Source organism: Sorex araneus, chromosome 2 (genome assembly GCF_027595985.1).
Source record: "Sorex araneus isolate mSorAra2 chromosome 2, mSorAra2.pri, whole genome shotgun sequence".
In the NCBI taxonomy this organism is placed as follows: domain Eukaryota; kingdom Metazoa; phylum Chordata; class Mammalia; order Eulipotyphla; family Soricidae; genus Sorex; species Sorex araneus.
Window position 1 is genome coordinate 288,102,308 of NC_073303.1, and position 26,279 is coordinate 288,128,586.

General features: G+C 38.1%; 1 protein-coding gene across 1 annotated transcript in view; it reads left to right on the forward strand.

Moving 5' to 3' along the window:
• Window positions 1-25,952, forward strand: part of P3H2 (prolyl 3-hydroxylase 2) — a 187,440-nt gene extending 161,488 nt beyond the window's left edge. Inside the window, exons 9-15 of the mRNA XM_004603009.2 lie at window positions 4,034-4,161; window positions 5,528-5,623; window positions 6,144-6,294; window positions 8,214-8,331; window positions 9,633-9,708; window positions 14,818-14,958; window positions 24,947-25,952. Coding sequence (XP_004603066.2) covers window positions 4,034-4,161; window positions 5,528-5,623; window positions 6,144-6,294; window positions 8,214-8,331; window positions 9,633-9,708; window positions 14,818-14,958; window positions 24,947-25,039 — 803 coding nt within the window. The 3' untranslated portion in view covers window positions 25,040-25,952. The remainder of the gene's footprint in view (window positions 1-4,033; window positions 4,162-5,527; window positions 5,624-6,143; window positions 6,295-8,213; window positions 8,332-9,632; window positions 9,709-14,817; window positions 14,959-24,946) is intronic.
• The last annotated feature ends 327 nt before the right edge of the window (window positions 25,953-26,279 follow it).

Below are 26,279 nucleotides of genomic sequence, written 5' to 3' on the forward strand. Positions count from 1 at the left end.
CCTTATCTTGGACCTATCCTGGACCCATCCTCAGAAATGTATTTCTCTGGAGTCATTCTCTATCACCCTGTCTAATTCTCTTTGTATTGATGTTACTTTATCACTTTCCCAAAAATATTTGATCAAGAAAACTTTTTAAAAACATTTTTTGCAGAACAAACTTTGAGAAGTATTGAATGTTAATATATATATATTTCTGTTAAAAATATGTATATATTTTTCTGTTCATCTTAATGAAACTGGGACCTTGTTATATTTGAGGAACCCAAGAAAGAGTGTATTCATAACTTTTGTTAACATTAAAAAATTAAAAGCAGCAAGTAGTAGATCATCTAGATGGCCACCCTACAGCCAAGTATTATCAGAAGACTTCATACCTCACTGGCTATGGGCACTGGCACTGTTACCATCATAAGTAATGCTTCTCTGATTGAACACTCATAAGAAATGAAGTATGGAAAAGTTATGAATAATGTATTAGAACTAGATGAAAGCTAACATTCATCATGGTACACTAAAATTTTGTAGCATTTTCCACAGAGAAAATGTTGTCATAGAATGACTCATCCTACACCAGAACTGTAAGAAATGCTGGTCAAAATAACTTGGTCAGGTCAGATGGTAGAAAATTTGTGTGGAATATAGCTTTTTATATTTCTAAAATCACATTAAAAATGCCTTAATATTGCTTATTTTTATTTTGTGTGTTTTATTGCTTTACTTTTTATGTTCTTATAAATAGGTTTGGTGTGATAACCATTAAGACACAATAAAATAAATATTTTACTCATAATTTTATTATAAATAAGAAAATTATGGTAAAATAAGTTTTTAACATTTAAATAGTTAACTTGTATTACCCATGGTTGAGAAAAATCATCTCATTTATTTTAATATTCCATTAACCATGACTTTTAATGATTATATCCTAAGTGGACTAATAAACACTTACATTGATCTAATCCCTTTTGATGTGATACACTATCAGATTAAATACTGTTCTCCAGTTTTGACCAATGATGATATTTTGAACCAGTGTTGACTCAGGAGTTGGTCAAGGAATAGAGAGATTAAGTTTTTCTTCCCCACTATTTTACAATGAGCCTTTGCTAATGACATGCCCATACATGTCCCTCTGGAATACTGTTTTTCTTTTTTGGTTTAATTTTCTGGCTTGAGGTGGTTGTATGCTACCCTGTCTGAACATTTGCTCAACATCAAAGACTTTATCCTCAGATTTTATGTTCTATGAGTAAAGGACTATGTCAGACCAAGATTTTGTAATTTCATGACTTATAATATAGCCTAAAGCTTCAACCTCTGAAGAACTTATCTGGGATCAGTTTCATAAAGTTGTAGGCTTTGTCCTTGGAGAGAATTGAGGGCACAAGATTTGCATAGATTTATATAAACATATATAGACATATATGTAAATTTATATATTTATATATGTAAATCTATACATGCATATACACACATGTGTGTGGCTTTTAATGTATATACATGCATACATATGTGTGTATGTGCACATACCTTTATATATACATATTATATCTTGTATTAAATCTCTGATGGGCCAGAGATATAATAGAAAGATGAAGTTAATGCACTTACCTAGCATTCAGTCAACCCTGGTTCAAATCACCAGCATCATATATGACCCAATGAAGACCACTAGGGATTAATCAGCCACCTTGGCTCCAGAGAGATAGCTGAAAGGTCTGGAGTGAGGCTTTACTTACTTACAGGAGACGTATGTTCAATCTCTTCATCTGCATCTCCTTCAGCCCCCGCATTACTCTAGGTTTAGCTCCTGAACACCACTGGGCATGACCTAAAAAATAAAACACACACAAAACACAATTTAGGAAAAGTGACACAAAGAATAAATTAAAATCTGATTAGACTTCTATCTATTGAGGAAATTTCATTAGACACAAAGAAAATCCCAGTCTCAGTTGACTTCAACTGTAAATTCTTTAAAATATGTAAGAAAGAAATATGATTATTATTATTATTATTTTACTGTAGCATGGTAATTCAACTTAAACAAACTTGTTTGGCTTCCCCACCAGATGATAAATTTCAAGAAAGCACTGCTGACATTCCCCATGGTTTTTCTAGCACAGAATGTGGCTCACTTGAGGGTGCTTTTGAAGCATTTAGATTGTAAGCTCTGGAAGAGGTTTTAGGATGTGTTATTCAGGATTAGCATTGTTATTTCCGTTAAAGAGACTATAGTCAGAGGAATTTTTCCCACCATGGACAAAATTTCTTCCTTCCCTCCACCATTGGAGAACAGCTGAGAGAGTGTGGAAGTCACGAGTGCTCGTTATGGCATCCCAATAGAAGAGAAAACTCTAACACCAAATAGAAAAAAGTCATTTTGAAAAGAGACTGACATTTTATAAAACTAAGCTTATATGAAAGTGGCATTTTAATTTAAGAAGAATGGGCAGAATGGGCATAAGAGGTCCAGATTTGAGTGGAGGCCATAGAGCTAAACGCCAGAGGTATCAATCATTTGGTTGCACGTTCTGATTCTGGAGGCTACATAGATCTACTGCTTCACAATTACTCAATGTTTTGAATTTGGACTCTAGAGTTTTAACCTTAGTAAACATTCATGGTATTTTTCTTTTTTTTTGGGGGGGGGGTCGGATGGGTCACACTGAGCAGTGGTCTGAGTTTATTCCTGGCTCTGCTTATATATCTTGTTGCCAGGGGATTAGATGTTGTGCCCAGAATCAAATCATGATTGGCCACATGCAAGGCAAGTGCTTTACCCAGTGTACTATCACTCCAACTTTTCTGGTATTTCTTATATAATATAATATTTTATATACACACATATATATTATTTAGTCACTTTGAAATTGCAAAGTTATTCATGATTGGGTTTCAGGCATACAATGTCTTAACACTAATCCCTTCACCAGTGTTCACTTCCCCCACCAATGTCACCCCCATGAAAATATACAATTTAAGCAACAAACTCTTCCAATATTGGAAAGAAAAATGTTATATATGCATACTCTTGGGGACAAAGAAAAATAAATATTGCAAATGTTAGACCTTTTAGCCACATAGGTGATAGAATGACAACATTAGAACCAAACTACAGACACTTTTGGCATGAACCAAAGTGCAGCCATTTTAGTTATGAGGAGCCATTTTGTGTCTATATGTTTAGTAACTGACAGCTGAACTGGGCAGGAGCCTGAGACTATATCCTGGAATCCATCCTGGGAAGAGGAATAGGAATAGAGGAAGGATAGATGAGGTAACTCCTTGCAAAACTGATATGAGGAATCAGTCAATCTCTGTAGGGGTGGAAATAACCTAGTAGTCAGCCAAGAATGTGGTTTTGGGGTACTTAAACCCTTCTTTGAGAATAGAGGGGTTGCACCTTGAGTGTCTTTCAATGGATGCAGTCCTGGCCTGTCAGCCTGAGCAACTCTCTTTATTAAAATCTTTAAACTCCCCCCGCGTGTCTTATATTTGAGTCACGGACCCTAACATGGCACAGAAGGAGGCAGATTATCTCTGTGCGACAGCTGTGCTGGGACATTTACTAACTGAGTCACCTGGCAAAAGTATTTCTCTAGACACCAAGGAAAATAAGAACTGTATATCATGCTCAAGGTTGCAAGTGTATAATCAAGTGATTTTTGTAACAGAGTTAGGAAAAATGATGTGTAGAGTGCGTATACCTAACTTAAGAGAATTCCGTATAGTATCCTCAGAAGAATGTTCCATGAGATGCCCAGTAGGCTGTGTAGAAACATCACCAGAATCAAATGGAAGCATAGTATACCACTCCTCAAGTACTTTACAAGTATAATATATTATGATGATGATATCACATAACATAGCACTCAAGCATGGATTTCTTTTTTCTTGAATCCATATTATGTCTATCCACCTTCCAATTCTGTAAGTGTTCTTTGCATGTTGGAGATGATTGGCTCTTCTGTGCTCCCGATCTTGCGGACAGAGGTAACGAGGAGGACGATATGCTTTGTCTTTTCAGGGGGCCCTCTGCTCTACGAGAACATCACATTTGTGTATAACTCTGAGCAACTGAACGGGACTCAGCGGGTTCTCCTAGACAATGTCCTGTCGGAAGAACAGTGTCGGGAGCTCCACAGTGTGGCCAGTGTAAGTGCAGGTCTTAACCTCACCTGAATTCCTTCTAGAAAATGAGACCTGAAATTTCTTTATTTTTTAAAAAATGTTTTAATTTTTTAAATTTATTTTAAAAATTTTATTGAATCACTGTGAGATAGTTACAAGCTTTCATGTTTGGGTTACAATCTCACAATGATCAAACACCCATCCCTCCACCAGTGCACATTCCCCACCACCAGTATCCCTGGTATACCCCCCCTTTCCCACACTCCCCCTGCCTCCACAGCAGACAATATTCCCCATACTCTCTCTCTCTACTTTTGGGCATTATGGCTTGCAACACAGACACTGAGAAGTCATCATGCTTGTTCCATTATCTACTTTGGGCATGCATCTCCCATCCCAGCTGGTTCCTCCAGCCATCATGAGTCCCATTGAAGAGCCATCATTTCTTAGTGATCCCTTCTCTATTCCATCTGCCTTCTCTCCTCCACTCATGAAGCAGGCTTCCAGCTATGGGGCAATCTTTCTGGCCCTTGTCTCTACTGTCCTTGGGTGTCAGCCTCATGTGATGTTATTCTATACTCCACAAATGAGTGCAGTCCTTCTATGTCTGTTTTTTTTGTTTTGTTTTGTTTTGTTTTTTTGCTTTTTGGGTCACACCCAGCGATGCTCAGGGGTTACTCCTGGCTTTGCACTCAGGAATTACTCCTGGTGGTGCTTGGGGGACCATATGGGATGCTGGGTATCAAACCCGGGTCGGCCGCGTGCAAGGCAAACGCCCTACCCGTAGTGCTATCGCTCCGGCCCCAAGTCCTTCTATGTCTGTCTCTCTCTTTCTGACTCATTTCACTTAGCATGATACTCTCCATGTCTATCCATTGACATTTCTTTCTTAAACAAGAAAATGACACTGATTACATGGGACATTTTTACAGCATTTGAGTTAGAATGCATTTCTTTGGATCATAGACATAACCTGAATATTTGAAATAGTTATACTAGTCTATTTGACTAATTAGTCTATTTAGAATTACTCTATTTGAAGTTGACCACTCACAGGATAATAGTCTTCTATTGCCGTGATTTTATATGCCCTACCTATCATGTAAAGTCATTGGGAAAAATATGTTTATTTTGATCAACAATGGTTTGATGTATAAATCAATTATAGTTTATTTCTAGAGAAATGTCAGAGTATTTTAAAATAAAAAAGATGGCAAAATTCAATAAATATGTATTTTTAGGTTGAAAGAATGAACTAAATGGGGATTCTAAAATAAAATGGGAATGATTCTGCTTACTGACTTTAGTTTTCAGATGTGTTAGTCAGAATATGTAGTCATGAAAAATGGCAGTTGTCATTAATGGAGTATTTTTTTATATTTTATTTCAGGGAATTATGCTTGTGGGTGATGGATACAGAGGAAAAACTTCACCTCATACACCCAATGAAAAATTTGAAGGAGCAACTGTCCTGAAAGCACTCAAAGTAAAGTCTTAGTTGGGGGTGTGTTGGGTGGGGATTAGATTTCTAAAATTCAATCCATGACTTGGGATGAATGGCAGATATGGTAGAATATAGAATTATAAGAACTGTTGGTGGAAGTCAGTGTGAAATAGCACCTCCTTGGTTTTGATTATCTCTTTATTCTTGCAGTCATTCATTTATCAGAGTTGATGTATCCTAAGCTTTTATCTGATAAACGATAAGCAATCCCATTGTCTTTAAGGAACTTGTGGCCTATTGATAAAAATGCACAGACAAGTAGTTGTGTAGCATAAGAAAGGGTATCTCTACCAGTGTCATGAGACTGGAGACAGAGTGATGGTGTTTAATGTGTGTTTAGGATGATGCTTATTCCCGTTGGCTCACTTTCCTAATTGAAATTCACAAGCATGTGATTCTTACCAGTTAACACAGAGATGGACATCTCATGTTAGATTAATAAAATCTAGCATCTGCCCTCCAGTAAACTCATTTTTTCCTGATGTCCTTCTTTCCTTCTCAGTTTGGTTATGAAGGCCGAGTTCCATTGAAGAGTGCCCGCCTGTTTTATGATATCAGTGAGAAGGCTCGGAAGATCGTAGAATCCTATTTCATGCTGAACTCAACTCTGTATTTCTCCTATACACACATGGTCTGCCGAACAGCCCTGTCTGGTGAGATTCCAGAGGCCAAAGCTGCTCTTTTATACACACAGTGACAAAAGCACAACCAACAACAACAACAAAATGATGCAAAATGAACCTTAGTTGTATCATAGACTAATCATTTCAGAGAATTCTAAAAAAAAAAAAATTAAAAAATAGTGTACTTACTAACTCTTGTTTTTCCCTTTCTTTTTGATATTTCCTTTCTAATTTTTGGTTTCCTAACCTTCTAGAATCATTGTTTTGACTATTTCCCCTCCCACATTGATTTCTCCTCCTTGCTTAAATCACACAGGAAAAAACAAAATGCAACATGAAGTTTTTTTTAAATTTTTTTTTGTCAAATTTCTCTTTAGGGGAGTCAGTCCCCATTTGTCCTTATTCCAGTTATTACTAAAACAGAAATGATAGGTCTTGTTAAACCCAGAAACATTACCATGGAGAGTAAGCACTGAAAATGAAGGTACTGATAAGAACAAATGTTTTAAGGAGGCAAAGAATTCCTTATAGTCCATTGTCCCCATTCAATCTTTAGATCTCATGGTGCTATCTTTACCCCAATGAAGACAATCAGCACCTTTGACCTCTGTCCCGCAGAGTCACTCATAAAGAATGAATTGGAGAGACTTTGACGTGTCTGGGTTACAAAGGAGCCTCCTCCACAACCCCAAATGAAGGGGTCAGCTAACATTCATTGAATACAATTTCTGTTCCCTGACTCTCACTCCTTGGGTCCTGGGCTCCAGTCATGTGAGCCACTGTTTACATTAATTGACATATTAAGGCTATCAGGTTATCAGGTACATTATCAGGTTATCAGGTAAACTAAGGAATCAAGTACATTAACAGCAGATACATCAAGAATTAGCGGATACATTTAGAGCAAAGGCTAGGATATTTACAGAGCTGTGGCTATAGAGAGCTAGACAGACAAGTACTTAAAAGTTATTAATTAAAGAACTGTCATTTACAAGGTTATTAATGGTTGAGTTTAGGTATATAATATTCTAGCACCAATCCTACCACCAGTGTCAAACTCCCTCCACCAGTCTTCCCACGTTTCTTCCCGTCTTCCTGCCTCACACCTTGACAGGCACATTTTAAAGTTTGGTGGCTGTAGTTTGGCTCTTGTGTTTTCAATGTCATTGAGTCTGTGCTTTGGATATATTGCTGTACTGTTCCCCCACATGCCCTCTATACCTGAGGCCACTGAACCCTACTTCCCTGTTACTTCCCTATCTCATATCCTTCCTTACTAGATTTCTTCTCTTCTCTGTCCTTCAATATATAGTATTGAAGTCAGAATAATCTCCTCCCTGCCAGAGCCTTATGTTTGCAGCCCGTATTGCCTAAACTAAGATTTAAAGTCATGGCAATCTCCCATTCTATTTCTGCCTGGGACCACATTTGCAGCTAAATTTGTTTTACCCAGGAGACTATGCTGACCTTGGGATGATTTTCCCACACTTCTTTATACCTTCCTGAAAAAGAGGAGTGAGAAAAAATGTCCTAGCAGTAGACATTTATTCTTGAGAGGGTTCAAGTGAAGCAAATATTTTTGATTTTAACATTTTAACTTTATCTCATTTTTTCTACCTCCATGCATTCCTGAAATTCATGGATTTTTATTATATTATTATTTTGATAATGGGTTTATTTTCGTATTCATTAACAAATGCGTATGTTTATTATGCCAGATATTCTGGTAGCTGAGAAGGCAGGTGTGATTTTTCCATGTTTTTTCATCAAGTTTATAATCAAAACATGACCCAAGACTTTACACTGATTTCCTAGTGTTTTCATTTATTCTGCTCTGCCTCTCTCAGAAGGGCATCAGGAACAGGTGGTGGTACATAATCAGTTTGTTTTGCTGTTTAAGATACCTGCACTCCATCCTTTTCACTTATCCCTACTCCCTTTTCTGACAGGTCAACAGGATAGAAGAAATGACCTCAGTCATCCTATCCATGCTGACAACTGCCTTTTGGATCCGGAGGCCAATGAATGCTGGAAGGAGCCCCCTGCTTATACATTCCGGGACTATAGGTATGGTCAGCAGTGCTTCAATATCAGGATTTTTGCCCAAAAGTCATCAATTAAACTATAGAAACTAGAAAGCTGGTCTGAATTCCTGTCAACACATTCATCTCTGTGAAACAGAGATTCTTAAAGCTTCCTCTGAAGCAGTCACCACACAGAGAAGCCACTTTATCCTCTCCTTTGATATTTCTTATCAATACCATCTATGCCTATTATCTTGCATTTTAGTCTTTAAAAAAGTCAAGTTTTTTTTATTTTCATAGAAAAATAAGGTTTAGTTTCATCTGCTTTGCTCTCACTGGAATCTCTCCCTTGTGCTACATATCTCTCCATCTGAGAACTCTATGACTCAAACTATATATGGATCTTATCACAACACTGGTTGCTGTCTACATTTTATTAACAAGCAACTGAAAACTCAAGAGAACACAGATGTCCTCTAGTTGAAGGATGCTTTAGTGATTTAGGAGAATCAGGAGCTGTGGTCGCCATTATGTGCAATGGTGGGTTATTTTTCCTCCATTATGTCCAGTTCAAAGCATTCATGAACACTCCTATTTGCAGGGTTAGATGATGCCTTTTGGAGCTCTTCTGTTAGGGGAGAAATCTAATGTTCAGAGTTCCTAAAATAAACAAAACAGAGTGTGAGTCATGTGGAGAGGCTCAAATATCTAGATTATATCCAATTCGCTTTCCTGTGAAGGAAGCACAGTGTGAGATGAAGAGGGCAGAGTGATCATACAGCCAATAGGGCACTTGCTTTGCATGCGGTGGACCCTGGTTAGATTCCCAGGACCCCATGTGGTCCCCCAAGTACCACCAGGGGTAACTGCTGAGTGCAAATCCAGGAATCCAGGAGTGATGCCTGAGCATTTCCGGGTGTGGCCCAAGAACAACCCCTCCAAAAAAGTGAGACGAACATTGAAATATAATTGTTTAATATAAACAGATAGACAGGGGGCTGGAGCAATAACACAGCAGGTAGGGCGTTTGCCTTGTACTCGGCTAACCCAGGTTCGATTCCCAGCATCCCATATGGTCCCCTGAGTACCGCCAGGAGTGATTCCTGAGTGCAGAGCCAGGAGTAACCCTTGTGCATCACCGGGTGTGACCCAAAAATGCAAAAAAAAAAAAAAGATAGATAGATACTATATCCCAAATTCTATCTGATCCTACACAGAATAGGGTGATACTATCTAGTTGAAAGATAAATTATTAATCAGGCTGATTAGTTCATTAGCAGTTTTCAGTGTTTTATGATGCTGGAGGCATATAATCATACAAACAGGTTTCCTCCTTTTATTTAGTGCGCTTCTCTACATGAATGATGACTTTGAAGGAGGAGAATTTATATTCACTGAGATGGATGCCAAGACTGTGACAGTAAGTAAACATTTTCTAGTATCTTTATTCTGCTTAAAAAATACAACCCAGTCTTATCATATTTGCAAGTCTTATCACACAAAATGGTTACAGATGGTTGGATTTCAAATATTTCTGGATCCTAGAAATAATTGAGATAGACTCTAAGTAAGTGTATGTATTAAAACCTTGGAGTCATTCATAAAATTTTTCTAACCCATTTTGCAAGCCTAGATGATGCCCGTTGGAGCCCTCCCATTAGGGGAGAAATCAAATGTTTAGAGTTACTAATATAAAAGAAACTGAGTCGTGAGTCATGTAGCAATTAAAACTCTTAAAAGCAATTTTAAGAATAGCGATATTAAAAATTTTCTCATTATTACATTGCTAATTAGTATTAGGTATCGGAATTTTAGTCTCGTAATTATTTGTTAGGTAATCTAATAAAAACAAACAAATAAACAAAAAAAATCACACTTGAGCTAGAGAGATAGTACAGCAGGTAAGTTTCTTGCCTTGCATGGGGATCAACCCGGTTCTATCCGTGGCAAACTATGTGCAGAGTCAGGAGTAAGCCCTGAGCATTGCAAACAAATAACCTCCCCTCAAGACCACCAATTGTTAAGTAATCCAAACCCTGGAAAAGTCAAATAATCTCTTGAATAGTTCAAGTAAATTGATGTTCTCTGTACTTCTATTGGTCATTGTATTCCAGAACCCTAGTTACTGAAATTTTATCTATGTGTTTGTTTTTGTACATGTGCATGCATGTACATGTATGTGGCTAATTTAAATAAACTTATACTTTCAATTTAATAAGCAGTTGGTCCAGAAACAAGAACAACATGGATTTGACTGGATCCATGTGTCTGTGGAATTTGGGGGAGGAGAGAGCACACCTGGGCTTACTGTTGGCTCCGTGCTCAAGGGTCAACCTTGGCGATGCCCGGGGGACCAGATGTGGTGCCACAGATAAAAACCCGAGGTCATCAGGTACAAGGCAAGTGCCTTAACCCCTATAATATCTCTCTTCAGCCTCTGTATGTGGATTAATATCTGTCTTCAGGTTTCACATTCAAAGACTTAGCCAACCCCAAATGTGGGTTGGTTGAATTCTTGGGTGTGGACTCATATATACTGAGGCCTCTCTATACAGTTTTCAAATTAGGACAACTGACACCCCTAAATCTCCCTTTCATATAAGGCTCAAAGGAATGCACATATGTGGGTTTGTATGTGTGCATGTACTTTGGGTAAAATTCTAAACACTCTTTCATAGATAAAAGGCAAAAGTTAAAAATTCAGCCACCATTTTGTTAAGCAAAGTGGTGGTTTTGGGAAAGAAGCACTTACAGATTCTCTTGTCTAAAAAATTAAGATTTCCAATTTATAATGGAATTGAATCATAAATATGTTGGGAGATCTCTTTGTTTGTAATGCAGAATTTAAATAGATGTGCCATGAATGAAATAAATGATAAGAATTACTTCTTTCGAGCCGCCCAAGAGAGAGCGCAATGAGCCTTACACATGCTTTGCATACGGGAGACCTGAATTTAGTCCCTGATACTACATGGGTCCCCAAGTGCCACCTGGAGCAACTTCTCTGAGCTCAGAACTAGGGTTAGGGGGGTCACTCTTGAGCACTACTGAGTGTTGTCCCCAAAAGAAAAAAATCTGAAACAGCAACAACAAAGAACCTTAAGTATGTTATTTCCACAAAATTTTTTGATTTTTTGTTTTCCCTTTATACATTACACTCTTTTTGCAATGGTAAAATTTTCATATAAAGGATGTTTTTGGATTGGCACATGAGATTAAAAACAACAAAAAACTGCGACCTACTAGTTTAAAAATGCAACCCAACAGGGATTCTAATGAACATTTTCCAGAAATTTTGTTAAAAGTAATAAAAATATTTTGTAGAGTATAATACAATAATGTATATGTAAAGATTATCTGACAACTCACATCATCTTGTAAAAAAAGATGTTAATGTGAGTGTATTTTGATGCTTCGTTATCTGTGAAATTAAATCAAGATTGATAACCGAGGTTGGAATTTAAAATCCCTATACAAAATTCTCATTTTTGAAGAGTCTGTGTGTGAAAATCTTTTGACTCCTAAGCTCTGTTGACACTTTAAAGGTTCAAAAATGAATGCAAGAAAATCAGACGGTGGTTGAAAAGATTTCTTTACTTTTCCGCCATCTACTGGCCATACTTGCAAATGTTACATATCTAACATATCTAAAAGTAATATCCAAAATGATGGTACTGTGTGTGAATCAGTATTTCACTCATTGTTGAATGTAAGTTAACTGGAAATCTGCCTTTTAAAAATTACAAAAGCAAATAATACTCCCATTTTACATATTTTTATATTTTCAAGATATTTTTAAATATTTTTAAACTTACTGAAAATCAAACCACTCCTCCACATAAAAAAGCAAAGTAAAACTGATTTTATGATTTAATTAAAAAAAACCCAAGTTTAAATATTTCTTTTTACGAATTACTTTCACATCACCAATGACGGGTACTTCTAGGGAAATTTTATGGGTAATTAAAATTCTCAGGCTATTATTCCCAGGCAAAGATAAATGAATACACAAACAATGATTCCATAAAAAGGGTCGGGATAAAAAAACTAGTAAAACCCTAGACTTTGGAAAAATATAGAAATTGTATAATTAGCCAAATGGTAACAGAAGATTTACACTTGTTTAAAAATGTACTTCTCTGCCTTAATCTTCAATTTCTGTGGGAGGAAGCGAAGGAAGCAAAGGAGACAGTCTGTCATCATACTTGGAAGATTTATGGATTATTTTCAACAGAAGCATTTATTTTCAGAGTATGAGTATTTAGGGACTTTGGTTTCTCTTGTGCAAGGTCAAAAAAGATAAAATTTAATGAGTCCCATTGGTTTCCTGAAAAGTTAAATTCATTGTAATGGAAAAATGTTCCCAGTATGTTTATGATCATTTGTTAAATTTCAGAACCTATGTTTCCTTGGAGACTCTGTCATAAATGGAGCTTTCTAATTCCTGAATGTGGCTTATACATGTCAGGGTACGCCCTCCTCATGATCAGTTATTTATTTATTTATTTATTTATTTATTTATTTATTTATTTATTTACTTTTGGCTTTGGAGCAAACAAGTCTGTGCTCATGGCTAACCCCTTATTTTCTGCTCAGAAATCACCCTTGGCGGGCCTCAGGGGACCAGATAGTGCCAGGTATCAAACCTAGGTTGGCTGCGTGCAAGGCAGGAGTCCTCCCCACTGTACTACCTCTTTGGCCAATCTTCCTAATCAACCCTAGAGATCCTGTGAACCCAACTAGCAATAACTGATTCCACCCGCTTCAGCCAATAGGTCACTTATTTTCCTAAAGATGTTGACATCCCAAATAGATTTTGAGCTCTAATTATATCACAGAGAAGTCATTCAATTGTCTCCAGAATCTTTCTTTAGTCTGTGTGATGTTTTGCCACCCCCCTGTAATGCTATAGATGTGTAGGTAAGTGAATCCTGATATCAAGGAACCAACAGCCTTGAAAACATGAACCTAGATCCTGAAGTAGTATTGAGGAAAGCCTTCCTGTCCTACGTAGATGCTATAGGCATCTTTTATTTTGCTGTTTCTATGTGAATGTGCTATACATTTCTTCTCTGGAAAATCAATCAAGTTGATATTGAAGGTACCAATAATGAGTGAATTCTCTAGATCAGAAACTCAGCTTGGTAAAGTTGCTAAAAAAATAGAAAGGGAAATCTCTGTACCAGGAAAAATCTAAAGTTGAAAATTATACTCCTGTTTTGTGCAAGAACCTGAATTTGATCCCAGGCACTGTATGGTACCCCAAGCAAGTCAGGTGAGACGGAGGAAGAAGGAGGAGGAGGAGGACTTTTGTTAGTAAAAGCAACTCATTTCTAAGTTATTATAGACAAAGAGTAGCCTCTTTTCTATTAAAAGAACTACCTCTTCCCTATTAAGACTTAAGAACACACACACACACACACACACACACACACACACACACACACACACACACACTCACGCGCGCGCGCGCCTGAATCTCAGACTTTAAATTCTACCACAATTGATCTTCAACATGTAAGTCAAAGTTTGAATGTAACTGCATTATATAATATTCTAACACTTTAGGTAATTTCCCAAGTAGTTTTTCCTGAACTGGCAGTGAAAAATATAAAATCATGTGGTACCTTAAGGCAATTCAGAAAGAAGATAGAGTAAGCCCACCTTATTACAGAGAAGAATGTCTTATTCCACTTTTTGCTTTTCTAAACTTTCATGACCTCTTTACTCAAATGACTAAGGTTTCTCCGTACCCTTAAGCAATATTTCTTTGTTTAAACTTACTTGCTTTGGAGCACCTACTTCCAAGTGATACATGATCCAATACCCTGGCCTAGAGCTGCCAGCAGTATCTCTTCTCCTTTCTATTGTCTTCTTCCAAGACTTTTGATAGAATGGAAATGAATGGAAAGTTCTGCTTGAGCAATGCGCCTTCCTGGAAGAACTCTGTCAATCATTTCATAATCCTTGCCATCAAAGAATAAGCCACCCCAAATGGTACCGTGCACACATCACATGAGATATTTAAGCATTGTTGGGGAAACTGCTGGCCGGGAACACTGTAACAGGAATTGAAGTATGTATGAGATTGGACTTTATTTTAATACTTTTGCTTTGTGAAAAATACACAGAGCACACATGTACAGCCAAGGTCTTAGAAAACGGGTCACTATGGAGAAACCCAATACCTCCACCAATAAGCAACTTGAGTAACACTCTAGATGCCCCGTTGGTTTAATTTGATAACTTCACAAACATGAAATCTACATTTCCTGCATGTAGAAAATGGACTGAAGACTTTCCCAAATTGCATATGCATGAACTATTCCGTCTATTTTGCCTGAATATTTTTTTTTCTGAACTAGATCTTTGTTTTATGGATAAGAAAATTTGAAACAATCTGTGTCTTCTACCCCAGAAGTATGGTTTGGTTTAAAACCATCAAAATAATCTCATAGGAGGGAAGAGACAGGAGACTAAATAATCAGATTGGAATTGAAAATCTAATTTGCACCTTGTTCTTTCTTAGGCCTCTATAAAACCTAAGTGTGGCCGGATGATTAGCTTCTCATCTGGGGGCGAGAATCCGCATGGAGTGAAGGCAGTTACCAAGGGCCAGAGATGTGCTGTGGCCCTGTGGTTTACCTTGGACCCATTATACAGAGAATTGGTGAGTTTTCGCTCCACTCAGGAAGGTCAAGTGTATTCTTAGATGCCCAATGTGCTTTTTGAGCATATTTATATAAAAGTCACTTAGATATTTCCATAATTCTACAGCAACCTTAGAGATCATTCAAAACAACTTTTAATGGTTATTTTTCCAAGGTCTCCAATAATGGCTTTGTGTTTGTTTATTTTTTTAATTTTAATTTTTTGTTTTTAAGAGTCACATCTCGTAATGCTCAAGACTTATTCTTGGGATCACTTGGGAATTACCAGTGGTGCTGGGAATCCAGGTGGGATCAGCCACACGTAAAGCCTACCCCTTAACCCCTGTTCTATTTCTCCAGTTCCAGATAACTTTGTTTTCTAAGCAAGAACAAATTTTCCCTACGAGAGTCATAATGAAAAAGGTTCCATATCGACCTGTAGTATGAGTCTGAGGGAAGGAAGAGAGTGGTACAAAGACAATTCTTAATCAAATGGGTTTTAATAAGTGAAATGTTTGTAGAAAAAATAAACCAGTTATATCTGGTTGCCCCAGGCTTGTGTTTATTAACAAACTGTAGCATTGAGAGGAAAACCAGTTTCTTCTAGTCCGAAATAAAACTTGTCTTCTCAATAAATCTACCTAAAGAGTAATAACTAATTTATGAAATATTTGCTGAAGATGGGGCGAGAACCTGAAAATTCATCATTGCTGTTTTAAGATTATTTACAAGTCATTGCTTTACAATACTGTATACCCTTGGGGTATACAAGTTTTGCACCTTTATAAGTATACTACTTCTAATTATTAAATAAAATATTAAGTGTTTATTTTTTTACCCAATTTGGTTTGTGGTCACCCAACCTGTGCTTAGGGCGGTCTCCTCGTTCTACACTCAGGCGTCACTCCTGGCAGGTCTTGGAGAGCCATAGGAGATGCTAAGGATAGTGTGATTCCCAGCATCCCATATGGTCCCCTGAGCACCACCAGGAGTAATTCCTGAGTGCAGAGCCAGGAGTAACCCCTTAGCATCGCCGGGTGTGACCTCCCCCCAAAAAAGTGGCTTTCAGATAATCACTGTGGTTTGAAGTCTTTCTTTTTTTCTTTTTTTTGTTTGAAGTCTTTCTTTGGAAATGTCCAGTTCCTATCAAAGACTTGCTGTCAAGTTCTGCCTCCAAATCCCTAAAATGAGCACATTCCATGTGAAACTTTAAAGCTCTTTACTCTTTATTTTATATGTCATCCAAACGAATACTGTTTTTAGACCCAGTCCTTAAGTATTCATATCTATAACCTAGAAGATATACCTTGACCAGGTCATTCTGCTAGGAAGATCCTAAAGGCAGAGGGTGAGCAAATGGATTCTAACCTTCAGGACTTTGGAATCTCAACAAGAAATGGAAGGGGGACCAAAGAAGAACTAAATATACAGTCCTAAACGAGATGAGAGGCACAGAAGGAAAAGATCATAGAGAGAACCAAGCACATTGTGATCTGAAAAGCTCAGGGAACCCTTAAGCATAATGATATTTGATGAATGACAAATGACATTGCTCTCTGTCCTTGTGAATTCACACCTCCAGCATTTGAGCACAGCACAAGTTTTGTGTGCTAAAGGACCCAGGCAAATGAGTAGGCAGTGATAATGACAAATTTCTGGAGTCGGGGGATAGGTGGAGGGGAGAGAGCTTTTCTCTCACTGTCACTGTCACCTGTCATCCCGTTGCTCATTGATTTGTTGGAGCGGGCACCAGTAATGTCTCTTATTGTAAGACTTAATGTTACTGTTTTTGGCATATCGAATACACCACGGGTAGCTTGCCAGGCTCTGCCATGCAGGCGCGATACTCTCGGTAGCTTGCCGGGCTCTCCAAGAGGAACAGAAGAATTGAACCTGGGTTGGCAGCATGCAAGGCAAACGCCATACCCGCTAGACTATCGCTCCAGCCCATCTTTTCTCTCATTAGTATTAAGTTGAGGAAGAGCCATCTGTTTCATTATTCAATGTCCAATTCCCAGCTTCCAAGGAATTTTTTAAACAAATAAGTGATTGGAAAGTAAATTTCCTTTGCTTCTTTCTATTCGGAAAACGCTGATGATTTTAAGCCCTCTCCTAGGAAAGAAATTACAAAAAACTTCAAGACAGTAAATTATCTCCAGACAGTAGCGGCATCTAGTGGCCATAGAAGAAAATGACAGACGCGTCCCAGAAAATTTCCTCTGTGCTGATTCCCAGACTTTGGTCCACACTGGAATCATCTGGGAATATTCACATACTGCTGACTACTGTTCCCATTCTGAGAAATGCTAATTTCACAGAATCCTTATCTTATCTGGGTATAGAATGTTATAAAAGTTCTTGTGGTCATTCTACATGCAACAAAGGTTTAGAGTTCACACTTAGCTTCACTTAAAGTGAATTCCTGAGCTTAGAAAACTAGCCTATGAAGTCGCCAAAGTTAGAAGACTTCTGTGCATGCTATCAATTATTTCAAAACATCCATGTCTCAAGTTGTAATCAGTGCTATGAATACTTAAATGTATACATTTTTGGCATATCTAATATGCCACGGGTAGCTTCCCAGGCCCTGCCATGCGGGTGGGATATTCTCGGTAGCTTAACGGTCTCTCTGAGAGGGACAGAAGAATTGAACCTGGGTCGGCCACATACAAGGCAAATGCCTACCCACTGTGCTATTGCTCCAGTCCATAAATATCTATTTATTTATAAAATCATAATTATTCCCATATACCAACAGTAACCAATTAGAAAATAATAAAAAGATTTTACCAGGAAGAGTAAAATGTCTGACTAACTTTATTAAAGGATAGATGAGTTTTATAGATAAAATTATAAATCACTTTGGGAACATAAAGGTAAAATCTTCTAAGCCAATGCTTAAACTTAAAGTGGTTTTAGTTTGAAGGGCAGTTGAGCTTTTTACAATATCTATTAAAAACAATCAGGAAGCTCATATTAATAGAAGCATGAGATATAGATGAGGTATGCTTTCAATTTTGCTCCACTGAACACAACAAAAAAATCATACAAATGATATTAAAAAGCATAAAATTTTATAATGAAAGAAAAGAGTAGCAAGAGTCATCCCACCCAAGGAATCTACTGGTGGTGTATTCCTGAAGTTTTCTTTCTGCCTTGTATTTTAAATTGGGTGATAAACTTTCAACCTAGAAATGCCATTTTTTTTGTAGGCAGATTTTAAATGTCCCACAGACAGCTATTCTTCCTAGCCAAAGGATTAGAGAAAGAGAATGCCTGGAAAGGGAAAGATGCTCAGGTAACAAAGCATCCAAAGGTAGCCAAACACCAACAAAACAGGGGTTCTGTTCTCACTCCCCCAAAAGTGAAAACTCAAAGAAATGCAAAGGCATGCAAGTTTGTGAAACAACCAGAAAACCCTCATCTGCTGTTTGTGGTAAGGATGTAAGTTGATGTTACCACCTGAGATGGCAACATTTAGTAACTTAGCAATTCTACCTGAAGGAAAAATGACAAACAAAAGGTGTGTGCACCATGCAGGTCTCTGTCGCTATACCACCAAGCCACTGCTCAGCACCTACCTACCACCATGATTCTGCAGATGCATTCAGGCCCGTGGGTTCTCACTACCCCAGCTGTGGACCATGTGTCCCAGCCCATGTGATTTGAGCACCACAGCTTCTGCCAGGCACTTGCAACCTCAGTTTTACAGTTGTCGCCAGACACTTGTGACCACAAACACCTGGACACTGCCCAGGTCCACTCAGTGTTAAATACCAAACCCCTTGCCAGGCATTTGCACGGAGATGCACTGCAGCCCTGAGTGACCACAAAACCCTGGAATTGCCCAGTCCCTAACAAAGCACCAGACTTGATGAATGACAGAGGAAGAGATGCTCATCCCCACTGATGGATCAAGACAAAGCTTTGCATGGAAATACTCATACAATAGAGCTATGTGAAATGGCAGAAGAACCCTTCAAAGCAGTCACCATAATGATACTCACTGAAATGAGGATCTGTGTGGTGTAGAACTTCAACAAACACAGCGTAAGTAGGAGGGAAATTGAAACCAATATCATAGAGCTAAAGAACACAGCAGTTGAATGACAACAACAATAAAAATGCAGTAGACAGGTTCAACAGAAGAGTGGAAGAAGGTGATAAAAACATCAGTGAGTTCAAAGATCAAATAAAAATATATTTTTTAGGCGGAACAAATAAACTGTGCTACAATATTAAGATGAACAACATATATCCTGGAGATTCCAAAAGGGGGAGAGCAAGAGGGGTAGCACTATTATTTGAAAGGATAAAAGTTGAGAACTTCCCCAAACTTGAGGGAGAAAAAGCAGACATTTACATCTAAGAAACTCAAACAGTTCCCCCCAAAATAAATAAATAAACCAAAAGATACGCACATCAAGTTCTGTTATACTTAAAATGGCAAAAGTAAAAATTAAAAAGAAAATCCTAATAATAGAAAAACAAAGAATTATATATAAGGATTCCCACCTAGACTATTAGAAGATTTCACTCACTGAATCTCTATGACTAGAACAGAGTGATAAATAGAGTGTTCCTTGGACCAATATCTAAGGTACCACTCATGTTTGAAAGACTTATTGAAAAGCTTTTTAGTCAAATAACCATTAGAGAATTTTAAACGACCGCTGCCAGAAATACTAAGATACTTATTTTAAAATGGAATTCAAGTCTATTTGGAAGCTATCTGAAGTAAAAACAAAACATAAAATGTGGGAGAGGAGAAAGTAATAATAGGGACTCATAACACACTTGAGACTTGTTAGCTTTCAACTTAAAATTAGCTCTAAATTTAGAACCTCATGGTAACCTCAAAACATAAATACTTTGGAACAAAAAAGTAAAGACAAATAATAATAAAAAAATAAAATCACTACTCAAAAGGAAGATGTCGAGGAACAAGAGAACATAATGAAAAAACAAACAAAAAAAGATATAGACTGGAATAACACTCAAAATCTATATTAGAAAATGGTAATAAATTATTATAGGCCTATACATTCACAAAGTGGCATCAGCCTAGTCAATCAAAAAGGTAAAGAATGATGGGATGGAACAGAAAAACAAGCAAACAACAACAGCAAAAAAACTCAACTGCTGTTTCCAGAAGGCCCATTTAAACTTTGATGATAAAGATAAGTTTAAACTAAAAGATTGGAAAATATACAAGTGCATAGTGTCTAAGAAAAAGACAAGGACAAACATACTTAAAACAAGTAAGATTCACATCAAACTAAAATGAGTAACAAAAGTTGAGAGTGAAGTTCAGTTGTTGAATGCATGCTGCATATGTATGATGTCTTGGATTTCATCCTCAGCATCCTGCAAAAATAAATCTAAAAAGTAAAAGGAGAAAGGGATAGGCATTATATGTAATTAAAGGATCTGTAGGATTTAAAAATCATGAACATGTTCACCAAGTGAAGCATTAAAATAAGTAAAGTAACGATTAAAGATCCTGGATAGTGACATCAACAGTAATGCAGTAATAGTAGAGGACTTGAACGACCTGCTCTTACCAATTAAATGTTCAAGCTGAGAGAAAATTATTAAGTAAAAACAGTTTTAAATGAGGAGCTAGACCAGAAGAACTTAGAGACATTTACAAGTTTCTCTTCCCTGTGTTTGATCAAAAGGCCACACAAATTCTTCTCAAGTATACATGGAACAGTCTTGATAAAAGACTATATGTTGGAGATAAAATAATGTCATTAAATTAATAGAAAATTGAAGTTTATCAAGTGTATTTTCAGATCACAATGGTACAAATTCAGGAATCAACAGCACAAAGAAAGCTGGGGGAAAAACTCAGATATATGAGCCTAAACAACATATTACAAAATAATTATCAGGACAGCAAGAAAATAAAAGGAGAAAATGAAAAAAATTAAATCCAGGATACAGACTAACATGAAGGTAACATAAGATTAGAATTTTGGGGCATAACAAATGAGAAACTGAAAGGAAAGTGCTTAGTAATACAGACTTAAATCAGAAAACATCAAAAAGTTGAAATCCCAATCTAATTTCACAATCTAAATAGGAAAAACCTAAAATCAGTAGAAGGTATGTGATTATAAAAATTTAAGATCAAATAAGCAAAATAATCCTTTTTTAAAAATTAAGAACATCAGAGCCAGAGATGTAGTACAACGGGCAGTGCCCTTGTATGCGTGCTGCTGACCTGGTTTGATCTCCAACACGAAAATTGGTTTCCCATATACCACAAGAAGTAATCCCTTAGCATAAAGTCGGGAGACAGCACTGAGCATGGCCAGATGCACCTACACAGCAAACAAATGAAAAATCAATGGATATGAGAACTGATCCTTCACAAGGACATAAAATTGATAATGCATTAGTTAGATTCACATGCAAAAGAACGGAGGAGGAGGAGGAGGAGGAGGAGGAGGAGGAGGAGGAGGAGGAGAGGGGAAGGGTCAGGAAGGGAAGTCCTAATGTGAGGGGGGAAATTACAGCAAATGTAAAAATGCAGCTGATCATAAGAGATTACAATGAAAAACTTTATACTCCTAAGTTGGAAAACCTACATTGAATAAAAAAGACCACAGAACCACAACTGAATCAAGAGGGAATAGAAAACCTGAACGAACTAATTATATACAGAGGTTTTAAGAGAAAACAAAAAAATTCCCCCAAATGAGATTCCAGGAGCCAGATTATCTCACTCTTACTCTGAGACATTCTGAGATGGTCCAATACCCATCCCCTGAAATCTCTTAAAAATAAAGCAAGGGGATTCTTAAAATTATATTGTATTAAAGGAAATATTATGTTAACATTAAAATCAGACAAGAGCACCCCCCTCAAAAAAAAATACACCGACTAATGTCACTGATGAAAATAGATGCAAAGATCTTCAACAAAGTTTTTGTGAACCAAGTTTAAGAATGAATTATTAGAAGCTACCTAATAACATAGAGGGAAATAAATATATATGCCTCTTGGAGAGCCCGGCAAGCTATTGAACGTATCCCACCCACAGCAGAGCCTGGCAAGCTCCCTGTAGCGTATTCGATATGTCAAATACAGTAACAATAACAGTCTCATTCCCCTGACCCTAAAAGAGCCTCCAATCATTGTGAAAGACAAAGAGAGGCTGCTAAATTCTCAGGGCTGGGACAAATGGAGGTTACTGGTGCCCGCTTGAGTAAATTGGTGAACAGGATGACGGTGATACGGTGATATCTAATGACAAGATACAATTTTGTTGGTTGGTTTGTTTGACTTTGGGTTTGGGAGCCATGCCCAGATACATTTAGGGCTCATTCCTAGATCTGTGCTCGGGGATTACACCTTACAGGCTCATAGGACTTTATAAGGTTTTGGGGATTGAACTCCGATCAGCTGAGTGCAAGACAAGCACCCTCGTTGCCCTGGCCCAGCCATACACAGTCTTGTGAGCCAATGTTATTTAAATAGGGAAAAAAATTAAAACAACTATGTGTAGGGAAGAAAACAAGGTAAATCATGTGAGAGAAAAAGGGTGAGGCTGGAAAATTGTGTGAATTTTTGGAGTGGCATGTGAACTGAATGACAAGAAAAAGCTGTGATTTAGGTGCAGGGGAAAACGTCCCACCGAGTGAAAAAACTGCAAAATGCCAGAGATAAGAGGGAGCTCAGAGTAATCAAGGAACAAAGTGAACCAGAGTATATGGTGCTTGGTATATGAGAAGGAGAGTGGTCTAAAAGGAGAAAATGGGAGACGAGGTGAAACAACATGTTCACTTTGGTACATCTACACAATGGAATACTATGAAGCTATTAGGAGAGATGAAGTCATAAAATTTGCTTATAAATGGATAGACATGGAGACTATCGTGCTAAGTGAAATGAGTCAGAAAGAGAGGGACAGACATCGAAGGACTGCATTCATTTGTGGAATATAGAATAACATCACATGAGGCTGATACCCAAGGGCAGTAGATACAAAGGCCAGGAAGATTGCCCCATAGCTGGAAGCCTACCTCACGAGCGGAGGGGAGAAGGCAGATGGAATAGAGAAGGGATCACTAAGAAAATGATGGCTGGAGAATTCAGTTGGGATGGGAGATGCATGCCGAAAGTAGACAATGGACCAAATATGATGACCTCTCAGTGTCTGTGTTGTAAGTCATGATGCCCCAAAGTAGAGAGAGAGTATGGGGAATATTGTCTGCCATGGAGGCAGTGGGAGGGTGGGAAAGGGGGAGTATACTGGGGATATTGGTGGTGGGGAATGTGCACTGGTGGAGGGATGGGTGTTTGATCATTGTGTGATTGTAACCCAAACATGAAAGCTTGTAACTATCTCACAATGATTCAATAATTTTTTTTAAAGCAAGATAAATTCCAGGCCAGAGTGATAGTATAGCAGGTAGGGTGCTTACCTTGCATGTAACCTACCATGGTTTAATCCCTGGCACCTGACATGGTCCCCTAAGCCTACTGGGAGTGATGACTGAGCTCAGAGCCAGGAGTAATCACTGAGCACAGCCAGGTATGACCCCAAACCAAACAAACAAAAAGATAAATCTAATTATAAATCTAATTTTAATTGTGGTGGGAAGTCATATGTGCCCTGCCCTTGCCATCCCGGATCCAGGAATTCACAGGATTGGAAAGATTGTTTTAGTTACTACCTGGTTGAACAGAACAGTAATAGGGGAAAGTGACAGTACATGAATTTGACATGCTAGATTTGCAGGTTGATTAACAAGACCTGTTAATTTATAGATGTTGTCCTGGGCGGGGCAGTAAGAGAAGGCATCGGTCATGATAGAAGTAGTAGAGGGGACATTTCCACCATACTTGACATGGGGGATTCTCTCGAGCATGCTAAATTCATAGACCATGAGTATAAGTTGGAGTTTGAATTGTAAGGTGAAATGAGCAGACCAAAGACCAGAAGAAGAGAGCCACGTCTGAATCAGGTGACTCCTCTGAAGCACACCAAGGAGAGCAGATTTCAGACAGCTGAGAAACAGATGCAGCGATGTGGCAATTCAGGCAGTGCACAGGGGCTTTCAGAAGTCTTCGGGAGAAGGATGTGCAATGGTGCGTTGGATGTGGAGGTTGCTGCAACAACTAAGAAGAGGAAAGCAAACATGCAGCATTGCCTCCTCAAAGTACATGTTTTAATGTTGAGTAACATTTTTGGTTATCAAAATTTGTGGAGGGACTCTCGGGATGTTGCTAAACACTCAGCAATGGAGAAGACGAGCCCTAACAACAAGACCTACCTGATGCAAACTGTCAGCAGTGACCTGGTTGAAAAATCTCAGTCCCAGTTAAAGCCAAAGTCACATAACTGAGGAGGGGCGGGGCAGAAACAAGAGGCAGAAATAGAGAGGATTGGGATTTTTTTTTTTTAATAGAGCTACACTAAACAGCTCTGGGGGTGAGGGGCCCAGGGCTGTCAAAGGCTCATAGCCAGGGGTGGGTGGGTGGGGTGTGCAATGCTGGGGATCAAACTCAAGGTTTTTTCTAGGCTAAGATCTGCACCTTGATCTGCCTCCCTGGGGACAAGGTAAATTTTACCAGATACAGGAAACCATGGTCAAGGAAGATGGGTGAGCCCTGGTATTGTTACTGAGATATTTATGAAGAGGAATAGAATAGATCTGTGGTAAATAAAATTGTGAATTTCATTCGAATACAGAATGGGAAAAGTGAGTTGCAGGTGCCGATGGAGCCACACAATAGGAAGAGTTGTAAGCACTGGAATATCCAAACACCCTCTGCCAGAGACAAATCATGTAAAGTAATTGCTTAGGACATAAGGAAACTGGGAGAAGACTCTAGGGCAAGGATGAAGATAAAGTTTACTCTTGAACTAGATCTAGTGTTGATCAGTGTTGATCAGTGTACAGATGGATGCCTGGAAGTGTTTTGGGAGCATCTGTCATTGGGAATGATTATTATGTCTTTAACAGAATTTTTTAATTGTCTTTTTTTTTATAGGAGCGAATACAAGCCGATGAAGTGATTGCGATACTGGATCAAGAGCAGCAAGGGAAACACGACCTGAATATCAACCCCAGAGATGAGCTATAACAATGAGGGGGAAAAAATGTTCTATCAGATATTTATTTAAATTGTTAAACTTATGAGAACTTTTTTATTTTTATACAGAGCCACGGTATAAATTAACAGGTTAATGTGAGTCACTAGCTCCCCCTTCTGTTCTTAAGGATGCTTACATTGCAGATTGTCCTTCATGCCCTGTATTTATCAGTTCTCAGTTCTCTAAAGACTTTCTCTCTCTCTCTCTCTCTCTCTCTCTCTCTCTCTCTCTCTCTCTCTCTCTCTCTCTCTCTCTCTCTCTCTGAGCTAAAGATACAGATACAGACTTTCAAACAGAAAGAGTAAGAGTTCATTATTCTTGGCAAAACTTTGCTTGTCATACATCTTCCAGTTCTAAAGTTAGCGTGCAATTTGGGCTTCAAAGAACCTTCTGGCTCTGTGCTAGTCAGCCACACTCTCTCACGGTGCCGAGAGCCCTGAACCTGGTGTGTGGTGCACACTGTTTCGTGTATCACTAAACTAAGGGTTCCCAGGATCTGAGCAGAGTAATTTTTCCTGAATAATGCATGAACCAAGACCATCCATCAGCACAGTTTTTGGCTCTTGTATTTTCATAATGGGGAAAAGCCGATTCTAGAATTAAACTCCATCTACCCCCATGTCCTCTAAGTTGTGTCTTCTAAAAATGTTAGGGTTCAAGTGCAATGTCTCCTCGCTCTCATGGCTTTTGAAGAAAATCTTTAATCCCTCTTGAATCAGGGCACTTGCTGTTGCCACATTACCCGAGAATAACGTTGACTGGTGAATAGGGATGTTTCCTTTGAAAAATTAATTTCTGATGATTCCAAGTCTTCATCTGCACATTTTTTGGTTGTCATTCTGCCTTGCTGCACTCCAGTACACAGATTCATACTGGTGTCTGATTTGTTTAATAAAGGGAGCCTTATTGTAACACGTGTCATTTATTTTTTTCTTTTTCTAAATGTTTCATTGATCGTCAGATAATGGTTTTGTGTTCCCACTGGAAGTTTGGGCAAACTTAGGAACTGATCATGTACCATGATCTAATTTTACGGGTAGTGGCTCTTGGGACACTGCAGGTGGAACCCAGGGGCTCATACATGCAATGCAAATGCTCTACTGCTGAGCCACTTCTCCTGCCCAGACAATGTGGAATTATTTTTAAACATTTATTAATTGAGAGTCTGTGATTTACAATGCTATTAACAATGATTTTTTTCATGCACTCCTTTTAAAGGAACAGAGATAG